The sequence below is a fragment of the Motacilla alba genome, chromosome 1A, assembly GCF_015832195.1.
Source record: "Motacilla alba alba isolate MOTALB_02 chromosome 1A, Motacilla_alba_V1.0_pri, whole genome shotgun sequence".
In the NCBI taxonomy this organism is placed as follows: domain Eukaryota; kingdom Metazoa; phylum Chordata; class Aves; order Passeriformes; family Motacillidae; genus Motacilla; species Motacilla alba.
The window spans coordinates 6,674,101-6,692,904 of NC_052031.1; the positions used below are offsets into that span (position 1 = coordinate 6,674,101).

The 18,804-nt window shown below is 45.2% G+C and overlaps 1 protein-coding gene across 3 annotated transcripts in view; it reads left to right on the forward strand.

Annotated features, from left to right (window-relative positions):
• Nucleotides 1-18,804, forward strand: part of CAMK1D (calcium/calmodulin dependent protein kinase ID) — a 210,869-nt gene that overhangs the window by 178,390 nt on the left and 13,675 nt on the right. For all 3 annotated transcript variants that reach the window (XM_038155600.1, XM_038155601.1, XM_038155603.1), the window contains exons 6-8: nucleotides 1,094-1,169; nucleotides 9,812-9,924; nucleotides 11,619-11,697. In XM_038155600.1, the coding sequence (XP_038011528.1) occupies nucleotides 1,094-1,169; nucleotides 9,812-9,924; nucleotides 11,619-11,697 (268 nt within the window). The remainder of the gene's footprint in view (nucleotides 1-1,093; nucleotides 1,170-9,811; nucleotides 9,925-11,618; nucleotides 11,698-18,804) is intronic.

The window sequence follows — 18,804 nt, forward strand, 5'->3', positions numbered from 1 at the left end:
TCACAAATTGTTTTTCGCTCTTCTTCAAGTAACTAAGTGCTTTGGTGCTGGAGAGACTCCTAGCAGAGGAAGGTGTGACTCCCAAGAAATATTTTTGTTGGGATTTGTCACTTCATTACTTTTCTCCAGCATTTGAACTCCAAATTACTCAAAGGAAATACTGTATTTTTTAAAACCCAGTATGGCAAGTCTGCTTTACGAATGCCACAATTAGTGATTTCTTGCATTATTGTGGACATTTTGCTTTGAAAAAGGCAAAAGCTTCTTTATATGAAAAAGATTAGGACCACAGGGGTTTAAAATTTAGGTTTAAGCATTTGTACTGCAAGGTCCCAACAGGGAAAACATAATACTTCAGGATTCCAAACAAAAATACAGCTTTTTAAGTCTCAGTAGTAGAAGATAGTAAAGCAGATCCACAAGGAGTTTAAATAAATTCCCAGGCTCTTGCTGCTAGCAAAATTTAGACTAGGATGGTTGTATAGAGGCAAGAGGCTCAGTTCCTTTGTGCACATGTCCAAGTCCTGCAGCTTTTCATTTTTCCCTCTGAGGTGTCTGTGTTCCCAGAGGCAGAAGAACAAATGACTCCCTCTGACTCTGACATGCAGCAGGCTTTGGAAGGCAGCTGCTGGAAGAAGTGGTGGCTGCTCTCCTTCCTCTCCTGCAGATGTGGTTTATCTCCTCCCTGCCTCGCTGCCCTTTCTGAGCTGCCTCTGAACTCCCCTCTCTGGCAGCACAGAGCTGGATGCTGTCAGGGAGAATGTGCATCTCTGCACCCGTGCAAAGCTTGGCCTCATTTTCCTCCTAAACAGGGAGGTGATGGCCCTCTGCTTCTCACGCATTTTTCTGTGCTTTGTTTTGTTTCCTGTGCCTGGAGACAAAAAAAAAATTGTGAATTTGCTCTACTTTCAGAGTCATCCTTTCTCGTGAGCATATGACCTTCAAAAACCTCAGGACACATTTGCAAACACAAGAGCTGTATGTGGAGAGCAAAACAAGGTCTTGGGGGTCTTCACGTTTCAGAGTCCTACCTTCTGACCACATTTAAATGTCTGGTCTTATAACATGTGCTTGTTTGGCTTTTTATTTTCAGCTCCTGAAGTGCTGGCCCAGAAGCCCTACAGCAAAGCCGTGGACTGCTGGTCCATCGGGGTCATCGCCTACATCCTGTGAGTACCTCCTGAGTTCCCAGTGCTGGCAGCTTTGGGACCTGCAGCTTGCTCTCCCACCATGGAGTTACCTGCTTAGCCTGGGGCAAAGTAACTCACCCCTGACACTTGTGATGCAGGGTAGCGTGTACCCCGGACACCTCCAGTTGCATAATGGCTGAAATTTGAGCAAAAGTGGTAGGGAATGGACTAGTACCCTTCAGCTGTCCAAATCCTTGCTCCCACAAGAGCTACACTGTGTGCAGTAGTGTGGGCTTGTCCAGGTTGTGACATTATTGAAGTTATTGTTGTCCCCTGCTCAGACTGGCTTTGAGAAGAAACAAATCTGGCTGTGTCCACTGAGCTGCCACAGAAACAAATGTCTTTTACTGACAGCATTACCACTGCTTTATTTTTTTTTACTTTTCCCCTTTACACAACTGTCACAACTGTTATAAAAGACTGAAGGAAAAAGCAGCTCCAATGAGGCACAGCATTAAAGCATTCCTACTTTGTTCCCTTTTTCCTTATGCAGACATTTCATGGCTTGTCAACATGAATAACTTTTTGATGGTGCTGTACAACTATTTTTGCCAGGACATACCTCATGGCTCTGCTATCCACTCTGTGCAATGTTCATTCTTTACATTTGCATTACATTTGCATAATTTATGTGCTACCCAAAACAAGGAGGTTTTATATTAAATAGTATAGGAAGGCAGCTTGGTTTATTGCATGTGTGTTTATTTATTTAAACCAAAATCCTGCCTGAAAACATTAGTTTTATGACTGTCTGTTTTGAAAACTTGTTGAGTACAAAACTTACATGGGAATGGATTTCTCTTGGAGCAGCCATCAATAGCAGGATACAAAAAGCTTTTGCTAAACAAAGCAAAAATCAACAGTGCTGATTCTGACTTTGGTTCAAAGCCCACTGGGACCTACTACAGCAGTGAGGAAGAGCACAGACATGCCAAAATACCTTTAAGGCTGCTTCACAAACCATTACTTAGTGCTCTTTTAGATGAGGATGGTGTGTGCTGACTCAAAGTTACCTTTTTTCACAAGCAAATCTGATCATGGAAGTCCTAGGGGTTGGGATTTTTGACATTGTTAGTCCTTGCCAGCCATGGCAGGACACAGTTGGAGTCTTTTAGGACTTAGCTGAGTACCAGTTCCAGAGAGTGGGAAAAGAAGGATGCAGGTGGGAGATAGCACTACTCTGCCTCACATCCAGGCTCAGCTGCTGCCTGGGTTCAGTTTATTGCTAAATATCCACCATGAAAATGTGTGTCCATCTGGCAACCTGTTGTGATGCACTAGATTGTTATTTGAATACTGCACTGGGTGTTGTGTTATACAAATGTTTCCCCCCTTTCCTCAGATGGTGTATCCCTCGGATAAGGTGGTCTCTTCCCTGGAGCCCCTCCCGTTGCCCCTCCTCACTGGTGTCCCCTTGGCTGCGGCCTTCCGTCCCCGCCTCCCATTCCGCGGGTATAAATGTCCCTTGAGCTTGGAAACTCTCTCTCCTTCTTCACCTGGAAACCCTACGATGCAGATGTCCCCTTCTAGCTAATAAACAGGACATCGGAACCACGTGGAGAAAGAGCGCTTCTCGTCCTTTACTTCGTCCATGTAGGATCCATGCGGGCTTAAATCCCAAGCTAGCCGGGGGGATTTACAACCCGAAACCCACGGGTTCCTTCAGCAACCCAGGGGAGGGCTGGGAGCTGTTGCATGTGGCTGCCTGGAGATAAACCTGGCTCTGCTTTCCTCCAGGTTGTCAATCCCATGTGTCCATGGCTCATGCACCAAAGGTCTTTTGGGCTGGACCTGTGGTCTCATTTCACTTGTTGCTTTCACGGGTCCTGCTGGGGAACAGGGGTGAGACAGTGCTAGGCAATGTGACCTCTACACCCACTTTATGAACACTGCTTCAACAGGTGGAAGATTTTAATCTCCTCCATAATCTTTCCCCCTTCCTAAGCAAGGCTGCTCTTTCTGCAAGGTTCAGCTCTGTTTCCTGCTCTGTTTTTCAAATCAGCATGTGCTCAGCTTGTTGGGCAAGGCGTGCACACTCCTCAAATTTAAATTCCCTATTCACTACACAGGGAATTCCCAGCCCAGAAGGCTTAAATCATCTCAGTAAGAATGAGCCTCTACGAATTCCTGTTTGCAGGACAAGGAGACCTTTTCAGGGTTTCTGTGCTTCAGGTAATAAGGTCTTGATTTGTATTTTGTACAGCCCAAATAAGTGGCAATAACACATTGCTGTAGAAGGAGCCTGTTAATGTCTTTGCCAGATTGTTACAGCTTGGGTGGGATTGGGTCTGAGACCAAACCAGCTCTTTCAATGTGTAAGCCACATCCTTGAGCTGCTGCAGCAGTCTGCAGCACTCCTGGGCTCCCTTTGCTTAGCCCCTCACAGCCCATGGCATCGGGGGCCCTGTGCACTTCAGCTTCGCCAGAGTCACTGGGCACCTGAACCCAGCCTGAGTGGATGCAAGCAGCCACAGCAGCCATTTCACCAGGGTGGGCTGTTCAGTTGCCTAAACTTGTACATTTAGTGCCACGCTGGGGGGTCCAGGGCAGCCACATGGATTTGGAAAATGTAACACATTGCAAAGACCTTCCATCTGGAGAGGCAGATGGAGCCAAGCCCGAGACCATGGACCACGTCAAATATAGCACCAGATGCTCATGCTGAGGTGACTGGATCACACCCCACTCCCTGCTCAGAGCCCTGCTCCCACAGTGGGGATTCATCTGCTTTGTGGTACATTTACATCACTCTCCAGCCTCCCTTGACTCCGTCTCTGCTGAGTGCAATGTGATCTGAGAAACCCAGCCCACACCTCACGCGTCCTAGTCTTGTTCTGGATCTTATCCTTGCTTCCAGGAATAGCCAGAAGTTGCAGATGTGGTCTCTTAAGAGAGAGAATGTCTGGAATACAGTAAAAAGAGAGGGAGGAGGAGGGTCCATCCCTAAGCTGGAGGGAATTATCCCTGGTGGGGTGTCTGATACAGCCAGTGATGGGCACGGGTTTAACACAGGTTTGTGACCTCAGCACTAGATGCAGCAGTGCCAGTGAGGGCTCCCAGGGTGACATGGCACTGAGATGCCACAAGGACCAGCAGCACAAGGACCTGGCGAAATGCTGGGAGTTAAACCTGCCCTGAGCAGGAGTTATTAGCTCCAATATGTAGCTGCACCCATTTGGATGTGCCATTTCCAGCTCCACAATCAGCACAGCTGGAGCTACTTGCACATGCCTAAACCAGCTGGAGATGCATTTTTACATTTGGCAATCCAAGCACAACGTCCTGCTTCATCTCCTCACCTCTCCCACAGATCCTCACTGCCACCTCTCCCACAGATCCTCACTGCAACTGGACAGACTGTTGTCATTTAGGAAGATGGAAACTCCAAGGAAACCAGCACAGAAGTCAGGCATAAATTAAAGATGCTTTGAGCTAATATTACCACAAGTTGTTTGAGTACCTCCAGACCTAAGCTCAGTCTCACTTGAGAGCCCTCAGTTTATGACACTGGAAGAACAAACTGTTTCTGTGGCACTGATGCTGTAGAGAAATATTTGTTTCCGTGCTCTGCAAGGATGTCTTGGGACAGAATCCTTCTGTTTCAGTGCCAGTCTCTAATGCTTCTCCTTAATGACAGCCAGATTGCAGAGCCTGCACCAGTGGAGCTTTTATCAAAACCTGTTTTGCATGAGAAGTCATTATTCACAAAAACTAATTTTAGAGCTTGAAATTTCCTGTTATTCCAGTTGCAGTATTTCTCAATTTGAAACAGCCTCACTGTTGAGCTCGGCCTTCCACTTATCACAAGGTAGTTTTGATAATGTGTCCAGCTTTAAAATATAAAGCATAAGAAGAGCAAGGGACTTCACTGGATTCCCAGCAGCTGGATTTGGGGCCTTTCTGGGTCAGATAAGGGATTATAAAAGCTTGGAGAACTAAATACTGATCACATGCATACCTTATATAGAGAAGATTAGGTTAATTTATGCAAAAAATAGAAAAATCATGTTTTGAAGCTGGAAAAGAACCCGGGGGCACAGAATGCTCTGCCTCAGCCCCTGCTTATTCACAGTCTTCTGCAATAGGTCAAACACATTTTGCCTTGACTTTTCTCCTGTTTCCATTCACTGTTTGGACAGAGAGTTACTGGTTTGTTATTGTTTATACAGGTACCTATCTGAAGATAAATCTTGGATCAAATTTTCACACTTTACTGCTGAGCTGCTTTTGATTTTTCAAGTAGATGTGCATGAATCATCAGAGGTGTTTGTATGGAAGGATTAACCAGGGACTGTACAAAGTATATTATGCCAAAAGAAGTTTCCACCATCACCCTAGGAGCCACCCATTGGGAAAAAGTAGTCAGTCATCTTTCCTGCTTTGCATCACACACAAGCCTAAGCAAAAAAGTGAGGAATAACTTACTTGTTCAGCACTGGAAGGAGAAACAGGGTGGCAGAGGACACAGGCATTTTGGGTAGCTCAGGAAAACTCAGCTAACATTGGGAAAACAGCCCCAAATGATCATTCCTCATTGCTTGCTTCTTAATTTGTCTGTGATCCCCTATGCTGATATGTCCTTGTTCACAGCTTTGTGAGGGCACCAGTGTCAGCCAATATGAGGGACTGTTCCCAAAATATACAGAAGAAATACATGTGTTTATCCCTATAAATAGCACTTGGATGACTTCCTGCAACATTCATCTCAGGTCTTTGAGCAGCTACTGAATTCTTTGTTCTAATCTAACTGTAAAATTGTTTGTGAAACTAACCCTGGGGCCTCTTGTGTTACAGACTGGACACTGACCATGTGAAAGAATTCTTTAGCCTTTAGTATCACCCCCAGTATGCAACGGGAGCTTGCAGGGTTTGCTTTCTCTGCCTGGTGAAGACAAGATGTTCCTGCTATTCCTCTTGTGCTCTCAGGATCACTTTTAGAAAAGAATTCTGGCAATATCTTTCTCTTGTACATCCACCTGTGTTCTTCTTATCTGCATCCCATTATTTTTAAGGCAAGACTGGGAATAGGAGTTTAGGGGAAAATCTGTTGCTTATGTGATAAGGTTGCTAAATAATTCTGAAAACCTTTTATTTGGTGAAACTGCAAGAAAATGATGACAGCTAACAACTGCCTGAAACTCCCCCAGGACAGTGCAGGATTTTTTCACATTGAAGACAGAGGGGTTATTTTTGCATTTCTGCATATCTGAAGAAAAGCAACAGAACCTCTGATAGTGAGGTCATTTTATTCACACAGAAATGTCCCAGCAGATGGAAATGAAGTCGGTGGGATTTTGATTCTGTAAGAATCAACCAAAAAACCCATTATGGACTTTGGACAGTGGCCCAGTTGCTGGAAGTCCAGCAAGATTTCCTCCAGCCATAAACTGCAAGATGGGCTGATTTGCTGGGGCTTTCCCATCCCTTCTGCAAAGCCAATAAGGTTAAACCTTAAGTAACATTAAGACTTCCATGTCTTCCTAAGCTCTGTTTTTAAGGGAAAGGACAGCAAGGCTGTGCATAAATACCTGTATTTTGGCTCTCAACCCATCCCTGTACCCTGGTGCCCCAATGTTCCCCTCCCACATGCCACCTCTTCTGACCTCTTGCTCCCTTCTCACCTGCTTTCTGGTGTATGTCCTCACTGATTTGCCTCCCAGAGGAACATCCTTGCATCCCCCTGCACAGGACGTTCATCCCATCCCTGGCCAAGCCAGGATCAGCCCCTGGGCTCACTCAGCTCTCAGGTGAGGGCTGATTTGGGGAGAGCTCCCTGCCCATGACCTGTAGTAGCAATTAGCACTTTTCGATCTCTTCCTAGTAAGGGAAATGCTGTGCCAAAAGAGGCTGTTTTCTGCCCTGTGCCCAGCTCCCAGCAGTTCTGGTGCCCTCCTGCATGACCCTGTCTCTCCTTGTGCATCAGCATGGGCTGCAGTGACCTCCTGGACCCAGGGGCTGATTCCCCAGCCATGCAGACACCCCAGCCATGCAGAGGAGCTGGACTGAAAGGCTCTGGAGAGGCTGAGGTTCTTGCTGGGACTCATATCTCTGTGCTCCCCCCTTGCAGGGTTGTTGCCCTCCAGCTCTGTGCTGCTTAGCAGTTTGCTCCTTCCTTTTGCTGCCACAAGTGTGTATAAATCACAGCAGTCCTAACTTGTGCTCTTGTACCTTTGCCAAGGTAATTAGTACAGTGCACATTTGAGGAGAGTTATTTCTCTCTGCAGAGCAGCCTGCCAGTGCCTCAGCATGCACAGCACTGTCTGCTTGCCTTCAAATGCTTTATCAGAGCACTTTGGGTTTGTCCAAGGAAAGTGCTGAGGAAGGCAAGAAATTAATGAAGGGCTGTCAGGCTTCTTAAATGCAGCCCCCTGAGTCTCACAGGGAGGAGGGGACAGAGCAATGGCTTCAAGTGGATCTTTTCTCTTCTTCTTTTTTTCTTTCTTTTTTCTAATTTCTTTTTTTCTTTCTTGTTTAATATTTTTTTTCCTTTTTTCTTTCCTTTTTTTTCTTTTTTTCTCCAACCTGGGTATCTCTACCCCAGTGCTCATCCTACCACTTGCAGTGCTGGTGTTGTCAGCTCCATCATTTCCCCTCAGTAAAGCACCCAAAATCTTGAGGGTTGTGACAAAAGAGGGGGAAGGAGAAAATCAGTTCATGTGCATCCCACCCCAAGACAGTGGGATGTGAGCACTGATAATTATTACATTAAAAGAAGTGATTTATAAGCTCTTCACAGATACCAGTAGAGCTGGACACTGATTGTGGATCCCATCTCTTCATTAAGCCATCAGGTGTTTTTCCTCTGTTGTCTGTGTTATAGTGGCTTTTTGGCATTTGCTGAATTCAGCATTTTTAGAGACCCTTCTCATACAGCACCTGCACCACGGGCTTTCCAACAGCAGCACCCAGCATGTGCCCATCGAGGAGGTGCACCCCTGCTCTGGACATACACACTTGTCTGGCAGGAGGTTATCTTCCTGGTTTGATACTGGCAGTCATCCAGTGGGACACAAATGAGGACTGGCTCATCTGCTCTCTGAGATAAAAAGAGAGATTTCTGGTTCAGCTGAAGCACAGTGGGTTCATCATCATGCTGCACATTTCAGTGGAGTTCTCCCGGCTCAGTGTGGCTGTGACGCAGATCAACGTCTCAGTATTTAAATTATTTATCAAGCACACTGGCTCTTCAGAGCTAACAAAACATTGCTCCTTTCACCCTCAAGTGTTGAGTTGGTTCAAATAACCTCCAGGGCAGCTGGCTGGCTTTGGGTTATAAATAACTCAGGTATTTCATTTCTTGTAGTTTCCCCCCTTTGCTCTGCTGCTGTTTCTGAGCTAGATCTACAGTCTGTTTGTAATTGCTGGCTCTCTCCAATTAAATGCTTTAATGAGGTTGATTGACTCAGAGATTTAAAAAAAAAAAACTGTAAGAAAAACATCATTTCAATACCAGCAAAGTTGGAAAGAATGTGAAAGAATGATTTAGACAACAGACCAGTGATAAGAGGAAAAAAATGTATCATCTCTACAGAGAGGCAGGAAGGGCTGTTTAACTGTGAGCAGGATGGCTTTGCTAAAACCTTGGGCTGGCCTCAGAGGTGAATCTGATGCTTTGCAACATTGGTGTTAAAACTTGAAGAAGGGTTGTCTCTGCTGGCATGTCTGTGCGGAGTGGGACAGAATATTGCCTGCAGCACCAGCTGGGTGTGAGGGATCTCTGACACACCAGTTTTATCACTGCACTTGCTTAATGCAGTGCTGGATGTGCTTTTCCCACACCAGCCCTGCCTCAGCATCGTGGCTGTCCTGCTCTGCAGCACTGGGAGGGTGCACCCTGAATGTATCAGCTCAAACTAGGCAAATAATGCTCAATGTCCTGCTTGTCCTGGGGCCAGGTTTTCTGAGAAGCCTGACAAGAAACACTGAAAACCAGGCCAGGACTGTTGTCAGCCTCAGGCAAGGCAGGCAATTGGATGTGGTCAGCAAAATCACTTGCAGGAGTGAGAAAGGGAGAGGCTCTCCCTGTGTCTGCAGCAGCAGCAGGTCCATGTGCACCCTTGCAAGCTCTGCTGCAGAGGTGCAGGGGCTCCTGGGCATCCTCCTCACTGTGCCTGGGGAACACAGAGCCCAGCACATCCTGCAGATGCATTATGCCCTCTGTCTGAAAGATCTGCAGGGCTCCTTGTCCTGCTCTGCACCAGATCTTCTGGATGTGCCGAGGGATTAGAGGGAATGATGCTCTGTGGATGTAGGGTTTAGCTCATGAAATCTCCTCTTAGCAGGAGAGGATGGCAGGGGTCATGCCTGTATAATAAAACTATTCCTCTGGTTAAACGCTCAAAAGCATGCAGAGAGAGACCAGGATATCTGCATGAGGCAACATGGGGTCGACAGCACCAGGCTTCCAGGCAGAATTCTGCTTTGTCCAGGGCAGTGCCAATCTCCAGAAGTGGCTTTACATATCCCTGAAGGAACTTCTCTCATGGTAGCACTTGCTTGCTTGAAAACTTACTGGGGCAAGCCTTAAGGGAGAGTTTCTCCTTCTTCTCCCTCCCTCCTTCTTACCTTCTGGACAGAGATGGGTCCAGTGGTGACCTCTCTCTTTTCTTGCTCTCCATCAGGCTCTGTGGATATCCCCCTTTCTATGATGAAAACGACTCCAAACTCTTTGAGCAGATCCTTAAGGCAGAGTATGAGTTTGACTCTCCATACTGGGATGACATCTCCGAGTCTGGTAAGTGGCCACTGCTCTTTAAATTGCAACAACCATGCATGCACCTGTGCCTATTGCATGCATCCCCCTGGGCATGAAATGCACCCTCTGTCATGTGCAGAGATCCTTTTAACTGAACACCAGTGGGAATGCGCATTTCTTTTGGCTCAAATAGTCACGGGAGTTTGTTTCTGCAGCGGACAAGGTCTGTCAGTCACACAAAAAGCACTAAAACATAGCTCAAAGAGCAGATAAAGATGGCAGAAGAAGAAAAAGCAGCTTAATTTCTTCATTGTGTCCTAATGAAAAGCAGATTGTTAATGTGTCGTTAATAATAAGGTGGCAAACGAGCTTGGCTCTGTTGCTGACACTTCACTGCAGCTCCAAAGCAAGTCCTCAGTCTGTACAGTAAAAAAACCCCAAGAAATTAATGGCTTTCAGTTGAGGCAGGTGAGCAGCTCCAGAAACTGGAAGGACTGTCCATGTGGGTGATGTTCCCCATCCAGTGCAGGAGACATGTAACCCATAGCACCCAGCTGCCCCTGCTCCAGTGAGCTGGCAGAGGGGCAGATACCCCACATGTGTTACAGGCAGGTGTTCCTCAGGGATTCTGGCTCCAGCATGGGTCTGTGTCCAGGGGTGACAGCAGGGGACATTCAGCCTTGCACCTGCATGTGTCCCTGACACACTGTTTAGCCTCCAAGAGGTCACCCAAGCTCAGTGTCCTTGCTCTGTCCAGCCCAGGGAAACATCTGCTACTTCATGCAGAAGAAGAAATGAATTCTAGGAATATTCCATCATGTAAAAATATCCCTATAAATACAGTTTTCTGATTTATTAGTGCTACTGATTGAGGCAGGGGAGATAAAAATTGAGTGTTTTTATTATAAAGATGATTATATATTCTCTTATCTCCACACAGAGCAACATTTTATGCTGCTTACATCTGCAGTCCAGATATCGTTATGATGGATTGCTCAAAAATATATGTGATGAGAAGTTTTTTTAAACTAATGAGGATTTTCAGAGAAAATATGAAGGTCTGCTGGCAGACCCTTCTGTCTCATGGGGGAAGGTCCATCACCTAAATCAGCACAAAGATTTTCCTGCCATATTTGGCTTTGCTGTGGCTCCTTCAGCTACACTGTCCTGAAACTGCTGGACGCACGCCACGCTGCAATCTCCGTTCCTTCCATTATAGTGTCAACTAAAAACACACTGCCTCCTGCTCCGGGGAGTCCATTTGCCTTGCTGAATTCCTCCTAAATAGGGAACATGTCCTCACAGCTGTCCATGTGTTTGACTGCTTGGAATGAGCAATGTGAAGCTCCTCTTACTGTGGCATCTGACCTCCTCCCTCTCCCCTCAGCTGACCAGCACATCCAGTGCTGGCAACCCACATTCAGACCACTAAGGTGATGCAGCACATGGCTGAACAGGGACCCAGAGTTGTACACTGCTGACTCTGAATTATCCACCCCACTCCTAAATGTACCTGCAGGAGTAGATGCCTTCAGCTTTTATCTGAATAGCTTGGATTTGGTCCTAAGTCACTTCGGTTCTATCTATACTAATAAATGACAAATGACCCAGGGCTGTTTTCTTGTGCTGTGGCCAGATGGCACTTGGTAGCCTGATCAGTGCTGTTGAACGTGGCAGCAGAACTGGGCATCAACTCTATTGTTTTCAATCATTTTCTCTTTTTTTTTTGGCAGCTAAAGACTTCATTCGGAATTTGATGGAGAAGGACCCTAATAAAAGATACACCTGTGAGCAAGCAGCACGGCACCCTTGGTAAGCAGCACTCAGTGCTCTGAGAAACCCTCAGGACACAGAGCACCTTTTTACATTCCTGCATTGGAAGTGTTTTTTCTGTCACACATTGTACTGACCTCTACTACATAACTCTGCTTTTATTCTTACAAGCCCTGCCTTTGTCCTACAGAAAACTGTAATGGACTTTAATCTCATGCACCAACCTGTGTAGAATTAGTAAAATGCTGAATTATGTATGTTGACTGTAGTGCAGCAGTGGGGTGTGCCAAAATTATGAAAGTGCTTTAAGCTGGATGATGCCTTTGCATATGAGTGACTTCACCAACATTACCCAAGGTTTGTGTGGCTGGAACAAGGGTGACTCATGTGCTTTTGACCAGCCCTGAGTGACTGAGAGCGTCATCCCACACTACCAGCTACACCCACACATGGGCTCTGATCTAACTCTTTTAGGGTAGGGAACATTATATAAGCAAGGTGAGGTATTATTTTTGTTGTTATAATAGCTGCAACAGAAAAGAGTTAATGGCATGGCATTTTCACCCCAGGTGTGCATTGCACTCTGTTTTTATACTGTCACAATTGCCCCAAATGCCACTTCCTTCTGCATTGTCTGTGCAACAAAAAGGAAATTTGAGCTATGGAATCCCACTTTTGTGAGATGAAATAAATCCCAAACTGGTTCTAAAGGATACTGACCTGAGCCTCAGGAAATTAAACAAGTCATTCTGAGGAATACAGAATAAACAATGAGAATGCAACTCCCAGCAGGGAGTGAGGTGACCATTTGTGCAACTCAGAGACAGATTTTCCAAAGCCTTACATCCAAGATACACAAATTGTAAGCATCCAGCTTCTGGCCCTGCTACATCTGTGTTGGTGGCTGGAGTGCAACAAAGAAACGTGGCACTTGTAACACACACAGCTTCTGGGCCCCCTGAAAGGAACAAAATGATAAAAAGTGTTTTCATTCCTTTTTTCGTGTGGTTTTGGTTTTTTTTTCTTTTGCATGTCATGGCCAAGGGCCAATGGAAACTCACAGACTGCTACATAATTCGTACTATTTTCCACAGAATCCAATCTTCCATTTAAAAACAACCCCCAAAAAAGGTTTTTCCCTGCTTCTGTGGCAGGGGGTCTTCTTCTGCCAGGCTGACTTTGCCATCCAGTGGTCCATTTTCAAGGCTTCAGGTTCTGACACAGCACAGCTCGGGGTCAGCCTTTGAAATGTCAGACGTGCAAATGGAACTGCAGAAGGGAGGCTGAAAATATTCACCATGTTGGCCCTCCACACCCTGAATCCAGCTCCCTTTGACACAGGGACAACGTGTGCCAGAGGATTACAGGACAAAAAGGAAAAGCATGGAGGTTTCCAAAGCTATGGCTTCAGACCTGCCTGTGTCCTCCCCAGAGTGCTCATGAGCTCATTCCATGCCTCATTCCCCCTTGCTCTGAAGAGCTCCCTGTAACATGGACACTGCAGTTATGGACCCCTCTGCAGAGCTGGGCAGTGATTTTTTTTTTGGAGGGTTTGGATCCTGTAGTGATAAATGTCTTTTTGGATAATCATGGCTGCTCACCCAGATGTTATTTTGGAGTTGGGGGTCGCATCTCCTTTTGCCAAAGCATTGCTCAAGGAGCATTTTCCACCCAGATTCCTTATGTCAGGAAATAGGGAGGGTTTTACTCTTTCTTTTCTCATTCTAGCCATTACCCCTGTGGCAGTGACATCCTTTCCTTCTCCTTGAAGGGAGGGGAGGCTTTTTCAGTGGAGGAGGAGGAGAGTTCTGTGCTTTGTCTCAGTGGTCAGCTGTGTCCTTCTCTCAACCTGGGCATATTTAAGTGTGCAGCAGCTCCAGGCCTGAGTTCCTCTCTCTCATGGTTGCATTCAGTGTTGCAGCAGCTGGAGACAGGGGTGCACATGTGCAGCCAGCAGAGAGAGGCTACCACAGCTTTTGTATCATCCCACACCCCCTTTTCAGATGAGCATGGACTTCTCAGCACACATCCCCCCTAGCTACATCACCTTCCATAGTGCCAAGAGAGCATCTTCTCCGTGTGTTACCACAGGACAGAGGTACCTGAAGCTGTTGGCTTAGTGGGAAGAGAGGATCAGAGCAGGCTGAAGTGGTCCCATAAACTGTATGCTTTTGCAGAGTGTTTGCACTGCAAGCAGCCCTTGATGGCTGCTCATAAAAGGTATTTTTTTCTTGTCTGTACAAGCAATGTTACTGGAGAAGCATCTTTGAACCCTAGAGTTCTCATGAAGTGAAATCCTGATTCCACTGAGGCTAATGGGAGTTTTGCCAGACTTCAGTGAGATTTTGGGTTTGTCTTCTTGTTTCAGCAGCTGAACAGAGGCCTCCCTGGGTCACTGTTGCTGTGCAAATGGCAGATAATGAATATATGTATGGTGAGGTGGCTCCATGTAGTAACATTTTCCATCTTTCCCCTCCTCTTCCTCCTGTGAAGTCTTCCAATGCAGTATCAGATCATTGAGATCTTCACAAATTAGGAAAAAATCTATCAAATCATGAATAATTAACACATATTTTATAATCTGATTGTGCTAAAAGTAGTTAGCTGTATACGACATGGCTACCTGGCCATGAGATTTTGTTGTTTCAATGTGCAGTATTTGTGAAGAACAAACTGATTCTAAAACATACCTTTTATTTTAATCAGTGTGTTTTCATTAAAACCTTCCAAGCAGGGCTTGCAGGAACTGGATCTTGCAAGATATTACATTTGTGCCTTTAAGGTTAACAATATCTTTGAATTTTGGGAAACTGCTCCAGAATAGACAGCTATTTGCATGACTAAATGTTTGCACAGGATCAGACCCTAAAAAAAGTCAACAGTTTTTCCCAATGGCCCACTTTTCTGCAGTGTATCTGCTCGCCACATGCCTGCATTTACGTGATCTCTGGCTATTTATAATCAAATGGCCTTGCTAGGGGGATGGTGTGTTAAACTCAGAGCTGGCAGGAAAGGAGGCTAATAATTGCAGTGAAGTATGACAGCAGAAACAGTACAATATGTGAGACTTGTTGGTATAATGAGCCCACCCCTGCATGTCCATTTATTCAGATTCCTCCAGTTTAATATACAGGTGACTTATGCTTTCCACTGGAAAAGTTATTTATTTCATAATGTATCTTTCAGTGAGGTTTGCACTCTTTATGGGGTGTTGCAAAGGTGCAATGTTCTGCCTAGCTTTTCCCACTGTGACTTTTCAAAAAGGACATGGAAAATGAAGGTAACAAAAGAATGGGGTGATTTTGCTGCAGCTTGATACATTTTAATGTTTCCCTGGCTCATATTAAAGACAGCAATTAAGTTTATTAAATATATTGCCATGTCAGAGCCCACATCCTGTTTAGGGCAGTGGCTCAGTCTGCAGTGATTAGGGGGGAGCAGCAGAAACCTGAGGACCTGTTTTTCCCAGCTATAGACTCAGAGAAACAGAATATCCTGAGGTGGAAGGGACCCTCAAGGATTATCAAAATGTGCTCTCCATCAGGTCAAACTAGGTCCTGCAGAGCCAAATTCAGCCTCCAGGCTCGGATCAGAGGGAAAGAAAACAGTGCTCAGAGGGTGAGGAAACAGTCCAGCAGTTAGGAAGCTAATACAGAAGTTAGAAGGGCTGCCATGAATTTATTTAGTCCATCATGCATTAACCAAGCAAACTTAAATGGGATTTAAAGCTGTGTGCTGAAGGCACTTACAGTATCAAAGGCAATTTGGGGCATCTAAATTAAAGGATGATGGATTAATTGCCTCCATGTAGAGATTGTAAATACATAGACTGTAGAAGGGAGAAGGAGCTTGTGGCACCAGTCAGACCCCAGTGTCTGCAGGTAGGAGTGTGGTCCTGGCCTTTTCCCACTGCTCCTGCAAGGGAGAGAGGATCCTTGGGATGTGCCAACATCCAGCCACACCTACACTGAGGAATCACAAAGCTCTGGCAAGGACTGAGCCTCTGCAAATTGTGACCATGACCCCAAGTGTTTATCATGTGCCAGAGAGCACAAGCCAGATAATAATTTCCACCCAGGGAAAGGACATGGTTTACAAAGAGCTCAGTTCTCAGACAATATTGTTTGAAGTGTGAAAAGGCCTTCCTGAAGGGAATTGCTGATGTTTACAACATTAAATCAAACTCTTATCAAGTTCATCCCCACACTCTATTTATTTTGGAACACCACTGATACAGTGTGTGTGCGTATTTATATACATGCATGGGTGTGTGTGTGTGTGTACATATAAAAGAGTTATGATCCCTCAGCATTATCCATTACAGCTAACTCCATGTTTCCTGTCATCATGCTCAGGAATATTTCCAAGCACTTTTTGGCCAGCACAGCATTTGGGTTGGCTGCCTTCAGAAGGAAGATTCAGAAAACAGTGGTAGATGAAAGGCTCTGCCTGCTGTTGTGGGCAGGGAGGATGAGAGAGACATTTGCTTGCAGCATGCTAATGAAGAACTGTCCAAAAGGAAATTTGCTGGTTTTGTCTGTGTTGGAGGTTCCTCTCAAAGCTTAGAAGTGGTATGGCCAGATAAATTGGTGTGATAAGTTTGAAGTCATCTAGAGAGCTAAAATAAATTAGATACTATGAAATAATATTTGATCATTAGATTAGATTCCTCTCATGTGCAGGATTAGGTTTGTTATGGTTATTCATGAGAAATACCCTTTTTAGCTTCAGTGGATGTGCTTGGGATGGGGAGCCATCATTCTTGGTCTCTTGGTATCCATTTCTGTGCATTGAGACAGTTATATATTTACAACTGGATGTAAACTAGCTTCAACATGAAGTTCCCCAAAGCATTGTTAGGATGCAGCTGCTCTCAGGTGCTGCAAAAATGGGAATGCTGAGAGAAAATCCAGGTCTCACTTAGACTAATCAGTCCTTGCTTGGTTCTGGGTGATGCTCAGCAGGATAACAGATGATGCATTATTCTGATTTGCTTAATTTTATTTTTGTGTATGTGTGTGGTAGGTAGAAGCAATGTCTTTCACTGGGCCAAGTAGAACAGTTGGTAAAAAAAACTTCAGAGCTGACATAGTTAACTTCAAAGTTAAATGCAAAGCCAGAAACTATTGTTCAGGACTAGATAAGCATCAGTCTGATCAGCTCAAGTTGATTGCAGTTTCTCAGTGAAAATTGAGCTGATTTCTAGAGGCAAAGTATATGTTGTGCTAGAGAGGGAGGAAGAAAGAAAGAAAAAAAGAGAAAGATACAAAGGTATTTTTGTCCTAAAAGGAAAAATTAGGTAGTTTATAGCCCGTGGATTTGGAGAGTTAGGGAAATGTGGAAGTATGTGTAAAACCAGTATATATTAATTTCATTCTTTCTCTTCTCAGCAAGGGAACTAAAGTTCATGATTAAATACATTTGATATAGATGTGAGGATGCTCATGATAGCCACCACAGAGTAGATCTGTGTGCCCAAACATATCTCATTTTTCATATCTACCAGCTGATAGTATAAACAAGTGACTTCTCCCTGCTCACCTCCACCTCTTCCATGCCCTGAAACCCCCACATCTCCAGCAAAGCACCAGCAGCGAAGGGATGATAACATTGCTCTCGTTTTCCTAGAAGTAAAACTATACTATAAACACTATAACACCATGAGTATTTCATAAAAGTTACAAAACCCTCCCAGTGCAAAGTACAGTCTGAAAGCACAGTGCTCATGTTACAGCATCCCAGGATTAACAGGGTAGTTCTTCAAAGGCGCCTTGGAGAACAATCCCACTCCCAGCTTTGGCAGCTGAGGCTGCATTCTGAGCCACACCATGCAGCATACCAGCACGTGTTCAAACAGCTCCTGCTGCACTAAATCAGCCCCAGCAGTGCTGTTATTTTGCTCTGATTAGAAACTATCATCTGCAAGGTGCTAATGTTGCTGAGGAGACCTAAGGTGTAGGATGGTTGCAGTGCTGTAGCATCTGAGTTCTTCACAGGATGTCTCTCCATCCCCTTGTGAAGCAAACAAATATTGTTCTGCCCATCTGGAAAACACCCAAATACCAAGACTTTTTTTCCTGGAATTACAAGAATTGCATAGTGAACATAGAGTTAGGGGTGGTAGAAGGCAGTTTGTGAACTATTGGAGCCAGCAGTTTCTTATTGAAACCACCAGCATTTCAGAAAATGATCCCTAAACTAAAAATAACAATAATTATAAAAAATAGCCTCTGTTGGAGCTACACGCCCAATCAAAAGCTTCATATTACAAAAATGTATTTTCAAATCCTTGTGGAAACTGACAAGAACAATCTTCTGGAAGAGCTTGCAAGGGCATCATGCCCCAAGAACTTGTTCTATCTATGTTTTCAAAAAAAGATACGACAGGTGGGGAACAGGATCTGTTCTCATAGAGTTTGTTAACCAACTCGTTTGTAAAGCAAAATGCATCATTAGCTTTGGTAGAAAAATGTCCTTTGCAAGTGTAAGTGAATTTTCTGTCTTGGTCTCTTTGATCAGTTACTGAAGGGATGGTTTGGCTTGTAGTTTCTTCTGAGATCTGTAGTGTGACAGCCAATGCTCCCAGCTGGTGTGTGTTGAGGGCACCTGCCTTCACCAAGGAGGCGTTCTTGGACAGAGCTGAGTGCTCATGACATTTTGGGGTGACTCTGACTAGTCATGCAGTTTGCATTCCCATCAGGAAACTCTGCTAGGCCCTGTCTGGGAATGTGGACCGCTTGGGATCCATCAGGGTCTGTGCTGAGCCTGGCATATTCACTGTGCAGGACAGAGGATGGAACAGTGAACATGATAAACCAGATAGTGCCTCACAAAGATTTTGGTCACCTGGCCCCAGTAGGAAATCCAGGAAATCCAACTTGCCTTGCTGTCAGTGGGAAAGGCGATCAGAAGGAATCATCTTCAAAGAAAGATCTGAAGATCATCCAGTTTTCAGCCAAACATGTCCCTTTCTCTATCAACAGCACAGGCACACAAGAGAGGAAGTCAGGTGCCACTTGGGAGCAGTGCTTTGCCCAAATCTTCTGTCTGCCTGAGGCAGAGGCTCCATGGCAGTGAGGGTCCTTCCCAGCTGGGTGAGCCCTGCTCCCCCCTGCCCACAATCCAGCTGGCTCCAGCACTCTTGAA